The sequence below is a fragment of the Triticum dicoccoides genome, chromosome 6A (genome assembly GCF_002162155.2).
Source record: "Triticum dicoccoides isolate Atlit2015 ecotype Zavitan chromosome 6A, WEW_v2.0, whole genome shotgun sequence".
NCBI lineage: Eukaryota > Viridiplantae > Streptophyta > Magnoliopsida > Poales > Poaceae > Triticum > Triticum dicoccoides.
In genome coordinates, this window is record NC_041390.1 from 105,171,882 (window position 1) to 105,188,987 (window position 17,106).

The 17,106-nt window shown below is 44.4% G+C and overlaps 1 protein-coding gene across 1 annotated transcript; it reads right to left on the reverse strand.

The window, feature by feature from the left end:
* Nucleotides 1-8,282: 8,282 nt before the first annotated feature.
* LOC119315326 (receptor-like protein 2) lies at nucleotides 8,283-11,031 on the reverse strand. The gene has a single exon (XM_037589970.1). The coding sequence runs from the start codon at nucleotides 10,916-10,918 to the stop codon at nucleotides 8,768-8,770; it is 2,151 nt and encodes a 716-aa protein (XP_037445867.1). The 5' UTR covers nucleotides 10,919-11,031; the 3' UTR covers nucleotides 8,283-8,767.
* Between the last annotated feature and the right edge of the window lie 6,075 nt (nucleotides 11,032-17,106).

Consider the following 17,106-nt stretch of genomic DNA (forward strand, 5'->3'; position numbering starts at 1 on the left):
TTTTCCTTCCGCAAGAGGCACGTTTTTCCTTCCGCGAGAGGCACGGCCGCACAGTTGTGCTTCCGCGAGAGGCATAGCCGCCGTGCCTCTCAAAAACGAAAAAGCAAACGTGTTTTTTGTTTTTCTTTCCTTTCGCGAGAGGCATGGTTTTGCTTCCGCGAGAGGCACGGCCGTGCCTCTTTCGGAAAGGAAAAAAACATGCCGCCGGTTCGGTTTTTCTGTCCGGTTTTTTACCAGTTTTTGGTGGAAAAAAAGTTCTTCAAGACCTATCAACATGGGATCTAATTTTTAAAATCTCGACGCGAGGTATCCAATGCTGAAAATGGTTCGAGATTTCAACGAACCGTTTAATAGATAAAACATTTTGAAAAAACAGATGTACGAACAAAGGGAAACTCTCAAGTTGCGACAAGTGGCGCGACCCTGTGCAAGCGGGATCTACATGCACCGGGCTACTCTTCTTTTGTAAGTTCGAAAAATGTTCAGGGTTTCTAAAAAAGTTTCAAATTCACGAGCTTGAAAAGATGATTTTGGATTTCAAAAGACGTTAATAAAATTGAAAATTGATGTAGGATTTTTAAATGTTCCGAACTTCAATTTTTTTAAATAATTTCATTTAAAAATTATTCATGAATCTGAAAAATGTTCCTAAATTTCAAACGGTGTTCTCAAATTCGAAAAAAGTAAAAAAATACAATAAATTCAAAAATTGCTCTCTTATTTCAAAAAATTCCCATGTGTTTAAAAAATGTCCACCATTTCAAAAGATGTTCATGAATTTAAAAATGTTTTCCCAAATTTCATAAAATGTTCATAAATTTGTAAAACGAATGTTGTTGATTCAAAATCATGAGTTTGAAAATATTCACAAAAACGAAAATTAGATAGAAAAATAAGAAAATTGAAAGGCGAAAGAAAACCAGAAGAAAAAGAAAGACGGAAAATTGAAAAACTCCGGTTTTGGGAAGGTTCCAATATAGCGTCTCTAGCCGTCCGGGATGTGCGTGTTAGCTGTCTATCCAGCACGCTACTTTTTCTTTAGTCTAAACACACTTTATTTATTCATCATAAGCAAAATATATTGAAATACAAGTCTGAAGGATTAAGGAGCCACATATGACGTCCCAAAGAGAGGCCTAAGGCCAACTCCACCGCGCGACCCTATCATGTCCGATCCCGTCCGTTTGGGGTAAAAGGGACAAAAAAAGCGACCTAGCGCGCGGGAACAAACAGACTTTTGTCCGTTTTGTGACCACTTTCGACCCATCCGCGGCAAAAGTTTGCGCCGCTTTTGGGGTGAAACGGACACCACGCGGACGCGCGGGTCGTCTGCGCGTGTCCTCCCCTGGCCCGTCCGTCGGTGGCACAAGACGGGCCTTTTTCTATCCGTCCCCCTCCCTCCCTCCGGTCGCACCCCCTCCACTCTTCCCCACTCTTCCCCTCGCTGCCGCCGCCACCGCCACTGCCATTGCAGCCATGCAGTTCGGACGCGAGCTCGCCCAACCCCTTCCCCTCGGCGTCGCCGAGCTACCCAACCACGGCCACCTGGTTTGCGCATCCGCCGGCCGGTTTTGGGGCGGATCCGGTCGGTCTTGAGCTCGGCCGGCTGTGGGAGGCCGGGCCGCGCCATGGACTGGCCCGGCACCTCGCCGGAAGGCCCTAGCAGGGCCGCAAGGCCACATGCAGGCAGTGGCTCCTCCTCTAGCCGCTCGGATCTGCACCGTCGGTGGTCCGCCGGCAGATACACGAATGGCGGTCGGCCGGGCTCGGTGCTTGCCCAAAAGCTCGCCGGCGCACCGTTGCCACTCATTAAGTGCGACCACTGCCCAAGGATGGTCGTGCGCCGCGTGTCTACAACGCCGGAACATTCCGGATGGGTGTTCATCAAGTGCTTAAACGATGGGGTATGCGCTTTTTTAGCTTCGGTTTGTGCTTTAGATTTGACTAGTTGTGCTAACTTCAAATTTTGTTGTGCAGAATGGATGCAAGTTTTGATATTGGGAAGAAGAGTACATCGATATATTGATAGAGCAAATTTAGTAAATGTTCGTGCACTTTTAGCTAGCATAGAGGCTGTAAATTAGACAAGTGCACTTGTTGCTAGATTAGAGGCTAGACACGAGACTAGGTGTGAGGAGGAAGCAACATCGATTTCCGGCTTGAAGAAGAAAGGAGGATGCCAGATCGAGCCTTCTGGCTTGAAGAAGAAAGGAGGATGCCAGATCGACCCTCCTCCACAGATCAACAACGAGTGCATCGAGAAGGCCCTAACCCAACTCAAGGGGGCATTTATAGAAGTTGGTTATCTTCTAAAATGTATTCTTGTTGTTCTTATTTTTTGGCCTTGCTTTACTAGTCAAAATGTGATGATGCATTTTTCATGTACCAAAAATGAATGATGAAATAAAGTTAAGGACTTGCAAAGAAATAATACGCGGACAGGATGCGGCCGGAATGCGTCCGCGCGGTGGGCGCACGGCCACCGCATGCCAGGACACGCCCGGACACGATCCCAAATCCCTACTCAAACGGACAGAATCCGAACAAAACAGACATCCGTTTGGGATCGCACGGTGGAGTTGGCTTAAAACGTGCTATGGAGTTGGCTTAAAACGTGCTTATAGCAAGACAATGAGCCTCTACGTTCATCTCACGTCCTTGAAGAGTTTTTTTGTTGTTGAGGCAAACGTCCCTCGAAGATTTTTTTTTTTTGAGACAACGTCCCTCGAAGATGAAGCGTCCAGTCTCGTAATATCAGCAGCCCGGCCCACTTCCAAGTTCCAACACAGTCCATCTACTATCGTTCTTTGCTCAAAAAAAAAAATCTACTATTGTTCAAGAACCCAAAGAAACTCCACACTGGCGGCGGCCGGTGCGCCGGCGAGGAGGGCAGTGCCGTCCGGCTCCGGCAGCCGGGAGGCCAGCCAGCGGAGAGTAAGCACGTCCGGCACGTGCTCTGCCCTGGCAGAGTGGCAGTTCCCCGCGAAAATAAGAACGCCCGGCACGTGCTCTGCAAACTCGCGGCGACGGGCGCGCTGGCTCGAATTAGGTGAGGTACGACGCGCGCGTGTCCATCGTTTGGCAGCTGCACGCGACGGCGACGCCGCCGGCCGCTCTCGCCGGAATTGAGTGATCGCACGCGATCGCCGTTTTACCGTGACGGTGTGATCGATGTCTGTTGTGTACTAGTACATGTTTAGAGGGTGCTTGGATACAAGGGACTATTTTTAGTCTGACTAAAAATAGTCTCTTTTAGAGGCTAAAGTTCCAAGCACCCCTGACTAAAGAGAGGCTAGGACTAGTCTTGAGGCTAAAATCTTTTAGTCATGGAAAACCTACTAAAATATGTATTAGCTCTCTCTCCTCATTTAATTCCTCTCCTTAGTTCTGGATTGGAGGGTTTAGAGGATAATAAATGCTCAATAACTAGATTTTAATCTCTTTAGTATTTGGATCCAAGCATGGGTGAGACTAGCAAGTTTTAGTCCCACTACTTTTAGTCATGAGACTAAAACGTATCCAAGCATGCTCTTAGTACCACATCGCCAACTTTGACCAGCACCCCGCAGTATAAGAGGTGGCGGTCATGCTCAAAAAAAAAAAAAAAGAGGTGGCGGTCGGGAGCCAGTTCCACCGTGCGGCAAGCACGGTTTAAAGCAATAGCTTATTCAGCTATAAAAATCTATTGAGAAAACCCCGACAAGGTACTTACTCTCTCCATGATTCTAAACACCGGCCCAATTGATGGATTATGGAAACTAACCATGGAAGCCCGTCGTCCTTGCAGGGGCGGCCTTTTTTATTTTTATACATCTCTTTTTTTATATACATCTCTAACAGAAAATTGGTCGTTTTTGTAATTGCGAGCAATATTCTCCTGCCTTGTCAGCGGGGTGAGAAAGTGGCAGCCGTATGATGCATCCAAGGGCTGCCACGTGTCACGCGCTAGGCACACACACGGGAGCATTTTTTTTTCTACGCAAGCGGTTTTCTATGTGTTTTCGAATCTTGCATGAAGTTTTCTAGCTTCTCTTAAAAAATGTTTTTTTCTCTTATAAGCACACCGTGTGAAAATGCACACATTTTTGCTTCACGGTGAAACACAATTGTGCTTCGAGTTCTCATGAAAATAAAAAATACAATTGTACTTTGGTGAGGCGCAACTTTCGGAAAAGTAAATGACACAGTTGTGCTATGTATCTCAAAAAGTGAAAAGTATAGTTATACTTCGCGGAGAAGCACATATGTGCTTTTGTAAAAGTGAAAAGGTATAAACTATGCTTTCGGCTTTTTTCTCTCGTTTGTTTGATTTTTTTAATTTCTATTTTTTCTAAAAGAATTCATCTAAACCTATTAAAATGGGATATAGTTTCAAAAAATCTCACGCGAGAAACATAACGGTGAAAACTGTTTGTGATTTAGACGCACATTCAACATTCAAGAGATAAAACATTTAAAACAATGAATCTATGAAAAAAAACACAAAACCTTCAAGTTGCGACGAGTGTCACGCATGCAGTATATCACTTGTCACCACTAGAAGAGGTGTGACTGAACTGATTCCAGGCTTCCCTTGGTTGAAGCTTGTTGGAGCATGTAGGAGCCGAATCAAGCAAAACCTGACCCATTGCCATCTACCTACCTTCCTTCTTAAGGAGTTTTGTTTAAAGGCTAAGGATTCCTCGTCGCCGTCATAAGGGCAATAAGACGGAGCATGTAAAAGCAAATTGGGCACCATGTTTTATCAGTCTCGAGTCTCATGGCCGTTTTGCCAATCACTGACATGAACAAAAACGAATTTCATTGCGAGAAATTAGAATTTGATGAGGGGGAAAGGGGGTGGAGAGTTGTACAATGCACTCTAACAAACCGAGCTCTTCTCTCCCTTCATAACTACTACCGATTCAATAGTCACGTACCTGTTACTTTTGTTACAATACCAAAGTAGTCGTACAATAGAATGCCCTTCCCTTCAGTATTTTTCTTTTCTTCATTTGATGAGAGTAGAAAGAAATGGTTTGCTTGATTAGATATGGGGCTTCACGCTCTATCAACTATCAATTACTTCACGCTCAACTTTACTTGACAAAAGCAAATAAGATAGCGCTAGTGCCTGCAGAGAACTCCTTCTAGAAGGCATGCTGACTTGCCCGTGAAAAGCCTGTTACAAAAAAAATAACGACATGTAATGAAAAAGTATGAAAACAACTCAAGCCTACATCGTACTACGTCTAGGTTACCCCTTCCTACGAATGTTTGTTCAATAGGTGGGTCAACTATACCAGAGTAGAAGGGCCAATATGTAAGCTACTAGATGCCTTGTTTGAACTATTGATTTTACTGAATCAAGTGAAACTGTGTTGCGTAACATATAGGTCGCCAAGGCCTAGAAGTACAAGTGGTCGCCCTAACGAACACTCTCAAACTCACTACTTGAGTGACAAAAGTCACTTGGAATCTTTAATAGGGATTGCCAAAGAACCCCTATGGTGCCCTGGGAAGAGGAAGAAGGAGATAGAGCAAATGTCTCCTCTTTTTGTCCGCTCTTTTCGGCATGTACGGAACCGATTGGGCTTATAGTTTAATTAGTTGAAACGTACCGCTCATAATGGTGATATTGTAGGTTTTGAGCCCTACTAAGCCTATCCGACCTTCTTAATCAATGACTCCCGTAGTCACCTGAACCACTCTCGGATAGCCCTAAATTTGTCAGATCTTGGGTAGGGGTCTCGAACTAAGCATCTAGATACAATGGTAATAAAGACACAAAATTTTACCCACGTTGGGCTCTCCGAAGAGATAACACCACATGTCTTTGCTCGTGTTTATTGATTTGTATTGGAGTGCAAAGTTCAAATGATCTATCATGAGATTATTGTGCATCTTTGTACGGGCCCTGACCCTCGGTTTATATAGGTATTGGGGGTCCTGCGGTTACATTATCCTAGTCAGTTACGTATGAGGAAATCGAGTCTACGACGAATCTGACATCTAGGGGTACACGACAAATTTTCATGAGCCTTCCATCGATATGCCATGGGCTGTCTAGCGTGGACCACTCCTGAACCGACACGGGGGTCCTCGGCCCGACCCATCAGGTCGGGAGATGACGTGGTGAGAAACCCCCTAGTAGGGACACCATCAGGATGCAAAAGAAGATTCATCGATTTCGACAAGCAAAACCTAACATGCTACCAAAACATCGTCACTATCATTTGACCTACCACATTCTCACATATCTACTCCTACCACATGATCATAGATCTAAGATCGAACGAGTAAGGAGGAGGGAGTGATTGAACTGTCAACAATCAATGGAGCAACATGGAGGCGCAGAACAAATCAGAGAAGATGAGGAAGAATAATCGATGCAGCCATCTACCGCCAAATGAAAAAGATGCGCCGCTTACCTACACGTCGGTGAAGAATCTGCCCAGGACATAGATCTCGAAGGCGGGGAATGGTGGCGGTGGTTTCATGGTGAGCCGAAGGGGGATAAATAGGGCGACTATTTGGCAGGAGGTGACTCAATTCCTCCCGCCGTTTTTTCCGGGGCACATGCGAGCTCGCGTCATCTTGCAGCTCGCATGGGCTCGACGACACGTCCCCTCCCCTGCATGTTGCGAGCCTGATTGAGAGGAAATGACTGATTTGGCAGTTCCTAGCAGGCCCGTCTGGAAGTTGCTTTAAGGTTTGCGCGGCCAGAATTTTGATGCATCACAGGCAAAAAAATGGACCCAAATTGTATCCAGTGAGGCCTGGCCGAGTCTAAGGCAGGCTACCTACAAAATGGACACATCTATTTATCACCTAAAGCGAGATGGAAAGAACACTTGCCCATGCAACACCTTGTGCATGGGCCAGGCGGGCCACAACGACTTTGTAAATTCCACTGGTCATTTACTTGAAGAACACACATGCGTCGCGCTTGTTGGTGTTGTCACCCTCGACAGCGGTGGTGTGAAATCTAATCCCGGCGGCACGTCAACGCAAGCGCCTTACCCTTTTTAGTTTTTCTGTGTTAATTAATATGGATAGAAGGGAGTATTTTTTTCTAGTTCTATGCGAAACTATTAATCGTGTACCAAACAAAATGTTAGTCGTATATTTAAAAAATGTTAAACATATTAAAAAAATGTTTTGACATATACGAAATATACAATGTGTATAAAAAGAGTAGTCATCAAACACAAATGTTTGATAAAAATGTTAACTATGTATTTAAAAAATGTTTATAAAATATTTATAAATTTTTAAACATGTATAAAAACGTATCTGATGTATAAGAAAAATGAGAACGTGTATTATTATTTCTAAATCAGAACATAATATGAAAACAATAACTAATTATGTATTTTCAAAATATTAACATGTATAAAAAATGTTTATGATGTATTGAAAAGAATGTAAAATGTGTATGAAAAAAGGTAGTCATCAAATACATATACTTGAAAAAAATGTAATCATATTTGAGAAATTTAAGATTGTACAAAAATGTAAAATGTCTATTAGAAAAATTAGACATCGAAATATATATTTGAAAAAAATTGCATTTAAAAAATGTTAAAGGTGCATTACAAAAATGTTTCTGATGCATAAGAAAAATGTGCATCATGTAAAAAAAAGAGTAAACATCTGTTGAAAAAAGTAAAAAAGAAGAACAACCTGAAGAAAACTGATGAAGAACAAAGAAACCAAAAACCAAAAGAAAAAAACAGATGAAAACCTACAAAAGAACACAGAGAGGGAAAAAAAAGTACAAAAAAATACCACGCGAAGCTTCTAAAACAGGCCCGAACGGCTGAACCGGTCCCTGAAACCCTTACCTGGCTGGCTGATATGCGATAGCCAGGAGAAAACCTGCAGCGAGACGGAAGCTACTCTCGCGCTGAGCGAGAAATAGCTCTCGCCGTCTCGCGACCTAACACTCTGAAACCCAGGTAGGTACTAGTAGCTTGCTCAAGAAAAAAAGAAGAGGCGCCCAAGCAGCTTGGCAATGCGGCGGCCGGCGGGTCGACGGGCTCGGTAAATCCGTGCTGCGGAGCCGGGTGGCCGGAGGCCAGGCATGTAGTAAATCAGCTCGGGACCCAGGGGCACGCCCCGTCGCCTTGCTCTGGCTCCGCAGTTCCCCGCGAGGGCGTGGCAACGGCCCGGACCGGAACCCCGGAATCATGGAGCTCGCAACGCGCACCGTCGGGCGGATGCCGTCGGGAGGACATCAGTCCGGTGACGCGCCGTGCGGAGGTACATCTCCAAGAAAAACACCTGCCACGGACGGTTTCTTTTTTTCGAGATGCGCTGCTTACCAAACCTGTTCGGTGTAGTACTATCGTGCTTGTTCTAAGAAGATTTTGTGATGAGTTTTTGACATGCTGTTCTGTGATAGCAGTGACTCGTCGTATGCACCATACTACAATCAGTTCATCTCGTTTAGTGTGGTAGTATACTGATTTCGCATGAAGCAAAGTAAACTGTGAAAAATTGAAGTTTCAGTACAGAATTCGTTTTCCTGAAAGAAGAAGGAAATACAGGGAACATCAACAATATGGGATGGGTTACTAGTACAGAAAGCTTCAGCCAACAATCTTACATTGTTATATACTTGTGAATCTCCACGAGATGGAATCACGCTTCACACTAGAATACTTTTGTAACTTTAGTTATGACTCGAACCTTCTGGAAGCTTGATCGATGGACATTTTGCTGAACCGGATAGCATCCTAATCTCAAAGAAGTAGAGATATACTGATATGGAAACTGGATGGTCCTAGCCAAAAAACCTTGATAATACTAGCTGATCATACAACACCCCTACACCAAAGAACGCGCTGAAGGCAATCGCGAAGGCGGCCTTGTAGTCAGTTTGTTTGGTTGCCATAGCGGTGGGTGGACGTGTTGAAGCTGGACCACGTTTGTGAGTGAGCATAGAGCCACAGAGCTTTGGATTCCCATCGAAGCTAGAATTTTGGAATGTGTTAAACTGACCTCCGGATGGGATAGGACCTTCTAGGTCATTGTAAGAAATGTTGAATGCTGAAAGGAAGTTCAGTCTGTTCAATGCATCTGGGATTGCACCAATGAGATTGTTGCTAGAGAAGTCTAGTACCTGCAGGTTTGTGAGATTGCATACAGATATTGGGATCTGTCCTGTTAGGGCATTGAAGCTCAAATTGAGGGAAAGAAGGGATTTCAGCTGGCCGATCTCCGAAGGGATCTCACCAGTTAATTTATTGTTGCTTAGATCCAGCACTTTGGCGAAAGCAATGGGTATGCGGTACTGAAGTGATGGACCCCTATAAACTGGTAGTTCGAAGATCCTTGGGTCTAAACGGGCTTTAGTCTTCTCTGACTGCAACATTTGCATATCCATCAGGCTTCTTGGAATTTCTCCAGTGAGGCTGTTGTTTGATATGTCTAGATAGAAGAGGTGCTTTAGGCCTTCGATCCAGGCTGGTGTTGATCCGGTGAGTTGATTTCCTGATAGTATCAACATCTCTAGTTTTGCTAGCTTGGATATCCAAAGAGGTATTTTACCTAGCAACGAGCAATCATTTAAGGAAAGAACCTGGAGATTCTCAAAACCATCAATGAAGCCATCCTCTGGCATTAATTCGCCCCTGAAGCTGCTTCCCGTAAGTAGGGTGGTAAGGTTGGTGCACCTCTGAAGAATGTGAAGCGCATTTGTGATGTTTGTGAAAGAGTTCATAGCAAGTGAAAGGAAGGTGAGGTGCTTCAGATCACCTATTCTTGGTGAGAGCTGCCCATGTAAGTTGTTGCCAGATAGCCGCAATGCAGTCAGATTGCTGCAGGTATACAAACTTTCTGGAACTCTGCCATTACAGTTGTTGTACAGAATATCTAGAGTTTTCAGCCTAGGCAGGGTGGAGAAGTTGACCTTGCTAAGTTCTCCACTGAGGTTGTTGCTCTTGAAGTTAATTGTTATCAGATTTGTGCAGTTACTCAGGGCTGACGGCAGCTCCCCTGACATGTTGTTGTAGTCCAAATGCAACTCTTCTAGGCTCTCGAGCTCACCTATGGAATCCGGAATCTTGCCGCTGAAATTATTCCTTCCAAGGTCTAGCGTAACCAGATTGCTGAGCTTGATTATCTGAGCACCGTCGAGCACTCCATCCAGAACATTGCTAGGAAGTGAGAGGTATTCCAGTAAGGAAGCATCAAAGAGTTCATTTGGGAGAGTCCCGCGGAGGTTGTTGTGTCCAGCCTTGAGCACTCTGAGCATGGAGCAGTTACCAAGTCCAGGAGGGATGACGCCTGTAAATTGGTTGTAACAGAGCTCAACTACAGCTAACAATGACGAGCTGCTGCAGAAATTATCCGGTATTTGCTCAGTGAAGCTGTTATTGCTGGCGTTGAGCACAACCAGATTGTCCATCACCTCCCAGGTGGTGGATGATGGAAACCGTCCTGTGAACAAGTTGCTTGAGATGTTCAGTACCTGAAGAGGTCGTGATGGGGTTGAAGATGGCAGCTCTTGCATGTCTCCTCCGAGGCGGTTGAAGCTGACATCAAGGACGATGATGCTACCGGACGACACCAGTTCCAGTGGCAGGCCACCCGACAGCGAATTGTGGGACAGGTTGAGGCGCAGAAGGCCAACAAGGTTACCGAGGGACGGTGTTATGCGCCCCTCAAGGCCCTTCAAAGCCAATGAGACACCTGTGACTGCCCCATCCTCGCCACAGGTGACCCCTTCCCATTCGCAGCAGTCTGCGCCGTTCTGCTTCCAGGACGCGGTGAGGCCACCGTCCGACGACAGACCACTGAGGAACTGCAGGAGGGACCCCTTCTCTTTCTCTGTGCAAGAACTGATGGGAGAGGCCAAGGAGATCAGCAGCACAAGGGCAAAGAAAGTTAATTTTCTGCTGTACTCCATGTATGGAAAATGGAGTGGCTGCATGGTTTTTGTGCTGAAATAAGCGTGGAAGCCAGATGCTTAAGTTGTGCTGTAGTTGGGTAAGACATGAATGGTGGTCTAATCATAAAAGAGAAATGAGGGGAAAGAAATAAAATTGGGGTCAACGAAATCAGACACCAGCCCACCAGCAGCTTCTTAGTTCACACTGACGTTTCAATGTTTGGCTATTGGCCGCCTGCTATACTCTAATGGCAAGTCAATCGCCCATTTTTCCTGAAAACTGACCGTGCAAAACATATCTTTTCTGGTCATCCTTGACCCAATCCTTATTGAATTTTAACAGCATATCACAATTAAACTTGAACAGACATGTTCCGTTACCACCTTCACTAAATAAATCTTACTAATACTGATAAATGTTATCACTTCTTAATGCATCCTTTGCTTAACAGGAAAATACGTGAATCCAAGTAAAGGAAGCAGTTTTTTTGGGGGAAAAAAAGTTGAGAAAGAATTCAACAACAGTTGCTGAAGGCCTGCGAAAGATTTGATGAGCAAGATAGTACTCCCTCCGTCCCAAAATGTAAGATCATTTTTGACACTATGATAGTAGTACATGGGAAGCATTATTGTGAAAGGCGCTTTCGGTCAAGAGCAATCATTGACTTATCTGTCAATATGTGAACGATGCCAAGTGGGGGATATGTGGTCTCTTCCATCTTCTTTGACCTGAGGTGTTTAGTTGCCCACTGGGGAACTATTATTGTCTGATGTTTACGTTTGCTGCTGTTTTTTTTTCATTCTCCTGCCTCCACTATTATTGTAGACTAGATAATACCCCACGCGTTGCTGCAGGAATTGGTTACAATATATTATGATGAGATTTGATTCTTTGAAACATGAATATTTGATTTGTAATATGAGAAGTAAAACTAAAAAATAAATATGATTGATTTTATTTAATTATTGAGGTTACATGTGTACATGTCTTTTTGGTTATATAGGATATGGTGGTGCACCACACATTGCTGCGGTATTCTTAGCTGACATTAAGGGTCTTATTGGATTATCAATGCTTGATTGCTGAGAGGTTATCTTGGTTATCTAAGAGTGTCAACTATGACATAGTGCACTTCATAAAAAATAGGTTTGAGGAATATCGTCTCATCATATTTGCAGGTTGCAAGTAGATATTACAAAGCTGAAAACTAAAAAACAATATGCGTCCCGACATTTTTTCCCGTCGAATTGCTTGATGTCACTGCATGACCCAGGCAAAATGCAGCTTAGATACATTAAATCACAGCCTTGCTAAACATATGACAAAGCCAAGCCTGAGTATGAAAGTTTGGCTATTCATATTTTTTAGAATAAGCTCCGACCTGTAGCATAAACCGGTAGATAGCTGCTGGTAAAGCCCGTTTGAATTTCATCTTTACAACTAACATATGATCTGATGAGAGCTATGAAACAGAACATTGGATATAAATGTCGAATGTTGTGTCATAGATAGATGAAACTTTGCTTGCACAAAGGGCCCACCCGGTTACATCAATCAGAATAAGGCAAAGTAAACACATCCCTGATGCATGTTCACAAAATCGTGCAGTTTTCATTTATCCCTATAGCTCCCATGATCATCAGAGATAATCGAAATAAATGATGATGTGACTGATTACAACTTTCCTGCTGCAAAAAACTCTATGTCATGGCTTCCTCTCGTGGTTCTACTGCAAATTCTTTCCTGCAGGCTAAAATTGAAGTTATCATAATTGTAACTGAGGAGGATGTACTGATAATTTATACTTCAGCGTAGGAATACTCCACGGGGAAATGAAGGGATTAGCGTAAGGTCCTTTGGATGCACCAAACTAAAAAATTTATTTTGAAGCAGGGGTAGATAGCACAGCAAAATGGACTCTGCAGAATATTCTTGAAAAGAACAGACTAATTCATGCAAACTGGTAAAAGTATTTTTCATGTGGCAATGATTCTGACCGTCAAGGGGGTAGTCTTGGTTGCCTTTGCTAAACTTAATTAATTTTGTGCTTCAGACATTCTTCCCTCTTTATTAATTAACAAACTATTGGGAGATCGACAAATAACAGATGTTAAGAGATCGACCGGGGACTGCTCCTAGAAGTATAGATCCAAACTTCTCTGAACAAAATCCAATGCATAGATATGTATAAAATACAGCAGAACTGATACAATCCTAATATGTGATGGTTAATTGGTTACTAATTCTAGATTAAGTTGAACTTTAGATTCGATAATAAAAATAATTAGGAAAAGAGTCATGCATTACCCGTTGAGCCTGCACACGAGAACGTTGACGCCAATGATAGGGAGCAGTCAGTTTGCACACTGCAATCAAATTTCATGCGCTTAGGGTGGCACTACAGATGTTGAGAAGACAAAAGAGACAATAAGGAAAGTAGTTTGTTACATGCGAGCATATCCCAACTGCACGGCCTCTTCTTCATCTCCCACCTCACAACATGCCGACCAGCTCGCCGGGCTCCAGGCTAGAGGAAAAGAAGGAGGGCTATTCGGCGGGCGGCAACAAGATCTTGGTGGCGCCGCAACGGTGCTGGGTGGCAGGCAGCCGCAGGCAGGAGAAGCCCATGCGGATGGTTGGTGTGTTGCTCGGCCAAGCGAAGCCCATGCGGGAGCCAGCAGCACACTATGGGCATGTGACGGTTCCGTCCGGGCACGATGCGGCGGCGCAACATCCAACCGCATTTTGGCATCGAGGTCGCTCGCGCTGGAGTGAGTAGGTGGAAAGATGAGGCGTTGGGAAGTGAGAGACCACGATGCACCTGGGCTCTTCGTCGAGTTATAAATGGGATGCGCCATCCGTTACAAATAGGAAGCGATGAGTTGCTTCAGTGACCAGGGCTGCAACACATCAAGTATGAATAGTAAGGAAACAACGTATCGATTCAGTGGCCAGGATGGTAAACGTACTATGAATAACTGAATCATGTGGAAACGACGGGTTACTCCGGTGAACATGATCGTTGTGTATTAAGGAAAACTTTAAGTCCCACGATTTGTTAATGAAACTATGTGTGCGCCAGCTATAAAAATAAAGATGATGTGGCTGCAAATGGAATCAGTTTTTGCTTAGGTGGCATGGTTGGTGATGTGGACAGCTTGCATGTTGAGATAAATTAAGTAGTGAGGGTAAACTTCTTAAGTATATAAGATTTGGTGGTTTCCATCTGAACTCGGAAGCAGTTCAAAGTAAACTGGATAGCGTGTGAGAATGGCAGATTTTCTTTAGATAATGGCAGGCAAGTAGCAAAATCATTGATTACTTGGTTCTGATCTTTGATGCTTGTGTGGATATGGTCCTTAGAACGGAACCAGCTGCCGATGCGCTGCACGGATTATTAATTAGTTCAGTTGAATGATTGGTGTTAAGTTAAGAATGACATTTGTATTTCGTGCAGTTTTTTTTTTAGGGGTGAAAGCCACTTAACTTAAATAACAAGGTTTGGAATACAAATATTGTCAGGTAAGATAGAAAGCCAAATATGGCGGCCAAAAGCTAAAGTAGTCGCTGCTTTTGAAAACTTGTGAGCTTCAAGATTCATCTCACGCTTCTCATGGATGTAATCAACTGGCGTGCAGTCTTGCATCCTTTGCTTAATATCTTGGTCGTTACTGTTGAGGGTCCCTTGTATTCACCCTTTAGATGTGTGATTGTTGCCATACAGTCTGTAGCAACAACAATTCGCTGACAACCCAAATCAGCAGCTAAATATAAGGCCTCCAAGCTCGCCATTGCTTCTAGGATTTCTGGATCGACCAAATCCTAAAAAGTTATAGCAGAAGCGCCCAAGTAAGCACCAGCCTCGTCTCGACAGATTACTGCCAAAGCCCCCATGTCGCTGTTTCTGCCCACAGCAGCATCGACATGAATTTTAACACTCCCAGCAGGCGGAGCAATCCATTTAGGATTCTGACCGTTCACTATGGGCAGTTTTGTTTTATTTTAAGATGATGTTGTGAATGTCAGCAACCTAGGCCTCGCTGGGCTCTCGACCACTGCCCAGCCCATGAAGGAGACGGACTACATATACTGCCGCTACGCACAACTTGGCTTGGAACTGGACGGAGGGGAAAGTATGGACAAAATCACTATTCTGACATTTTCAACAATCTTTGTCACAAACTAAATTCGACATGAAAGTATTTCACAATCTGACCCTTTTAGCAACGCCACAGCCCGTGGCGTTTCTTCTCCGTATAAAAACGCCGAAGTAGCTCGCATTTCAGATCCACATACGAAAGCCAAGCTAGCTAGCGCTTCCGACCCACATGAAAACGCCAAGCACATTGGCGTTGCCGCCCAGGCCGAAACGCCATGATCATTGGCGTTTGTATCATAAACTCCCGCCGGCTCCAGGTGAAGTACTCTTACTGCTCACTATGTAGCACCTGATAGGCTGGCCTAGCTCTACTCATTGATTCATTCTTCAGCACAACCTTCCTTTCAATTCCCTCGTAGGCACTGCTTCCGCATTTCAGTACCTAGCTTCAGCCAGCAGCCATCCTTTAATTCAACCTGTGTTGTGTATGTTGTCCTTACAGCATGCATGCAAACTATCAACATGCATGCAAACTATCGGCTACAAACGCCAAGAATCATGGCGTTTCGGTCTGGGCGGCAACGCCAACGTGCTTGGCGTTTCCATGTGGGACGGAAGCGCTAGCTAGCTTGGCGTTTGTATGTGGGTCTGAAACGCGAGCTACTTCGGCGTTTTTATATGAAGAAGAAACGCCACGGGCTGTGGCGTTGCTAAAAAGGTCAGATCGTGAAATACTTTCATGTCGAGTTCACTTTGTGGCAAAGATTGCTGAAAAGATTAGAATAGTGATTTCGGCCGGAAAGTATCAGGTGCTCCAAAGCTTGGTGTACTCCCGGTGCTCCAAAATAAAAAAAATCTTAAATGTTTCAAAAAATTCCAGAAAAAATTGTGAATGTTCATAAAGAATGTGATTGCAACTCCTAAAAGTTCCAGATCCAAACTCGAAATGCACATTGAGAAACTAAAAGGTGAAATCCAGATGTGAATAGTATCAATGTTCCTTTTGTCTTCTTTTACACTGTTCATGCTGGATTTCACATTTTTGTTCCTCAATGTGCGTTTTGAATTTGGACCTGAAATTTTTAGGGATTGTAGTCACATTTCTTGTGAACATTCACTTTTTTGTCGGATTTATTTGGAACATTTAAGAATTTTTTTTTTAATTTGAAGCACCGGGAGTATCCTAAGCTTGGGAGCACCTGAAACTTTCCCACCGGACGGAAGGCTTCCGCCTGGCTAGGATAGGATAGGAGGCTTCGGCTTAGGCATAAAGTTATTCTTTTTCCTCTAGTTCATCCCATATCCTCCACCGACAAGCTTCAATCCTTCGGTAATTCAAGTTTACTACTATCTGTTGGTGAATTAGTACCGGAATCCTCACAGTGCTGATGCTCTGTCCTAGGTGTAGCTCTAGCATTACTATCGGGTTTTCTTCTGTATCAAAGTGTTATACAGTCCGTTCAGGCTCAGGCTCAGGTTCAGGTTTTCCTTGTATCCCTTGTCATTGAGATAATGAAGCTATCAGACATACACGTTCTTTTTGAATCTATATATGCTGATAAATGGACGAGCAATGTATGAATACCATGTTCTGCATCGAACAATAAGGATGAGCAACATACTACCTCCAACGCCTATGTGTCGTCTCGATGAACATGCCAGATTTCCTCCTACAGGTTTTTTCTTTTTCTTTTGAGAACAGAAAGTGACCCGACTTAAGTCTGTCCACCTACAGGTCGGCCCGCTTGCCGTGCCCGGCCCATCTTCTATCGGCCTATCCAACCCATCACACAATAAACCCATTTGTTCTAAACAAAAAAAATAAATCTCACGAAACCAAAACCAGCTTCGCATAGGCGGCGACCCAGTTCACCGGCGGCCGACGGCTCGGCGGATCCGTGCTGCGGCGCCCGGTGGCTGGACGCGAGGCATGTAGTGGATCAACTCAGGGCCGAGGGGCACGTCCCGCCACCTTCCTCTGGCTCCGCAGTTCCTCGCGAGGGCGTGAAGCGGCAATTCGTGGTGAGTCGACCCCCGGCGGTCGGGCGTGCGCCGGTGGACAGAAGCCGGAGACTAGGACAGCAGTATAGGGGCGTCCTCTGCCGAGGTACATCCTGCGAAAACACTCCG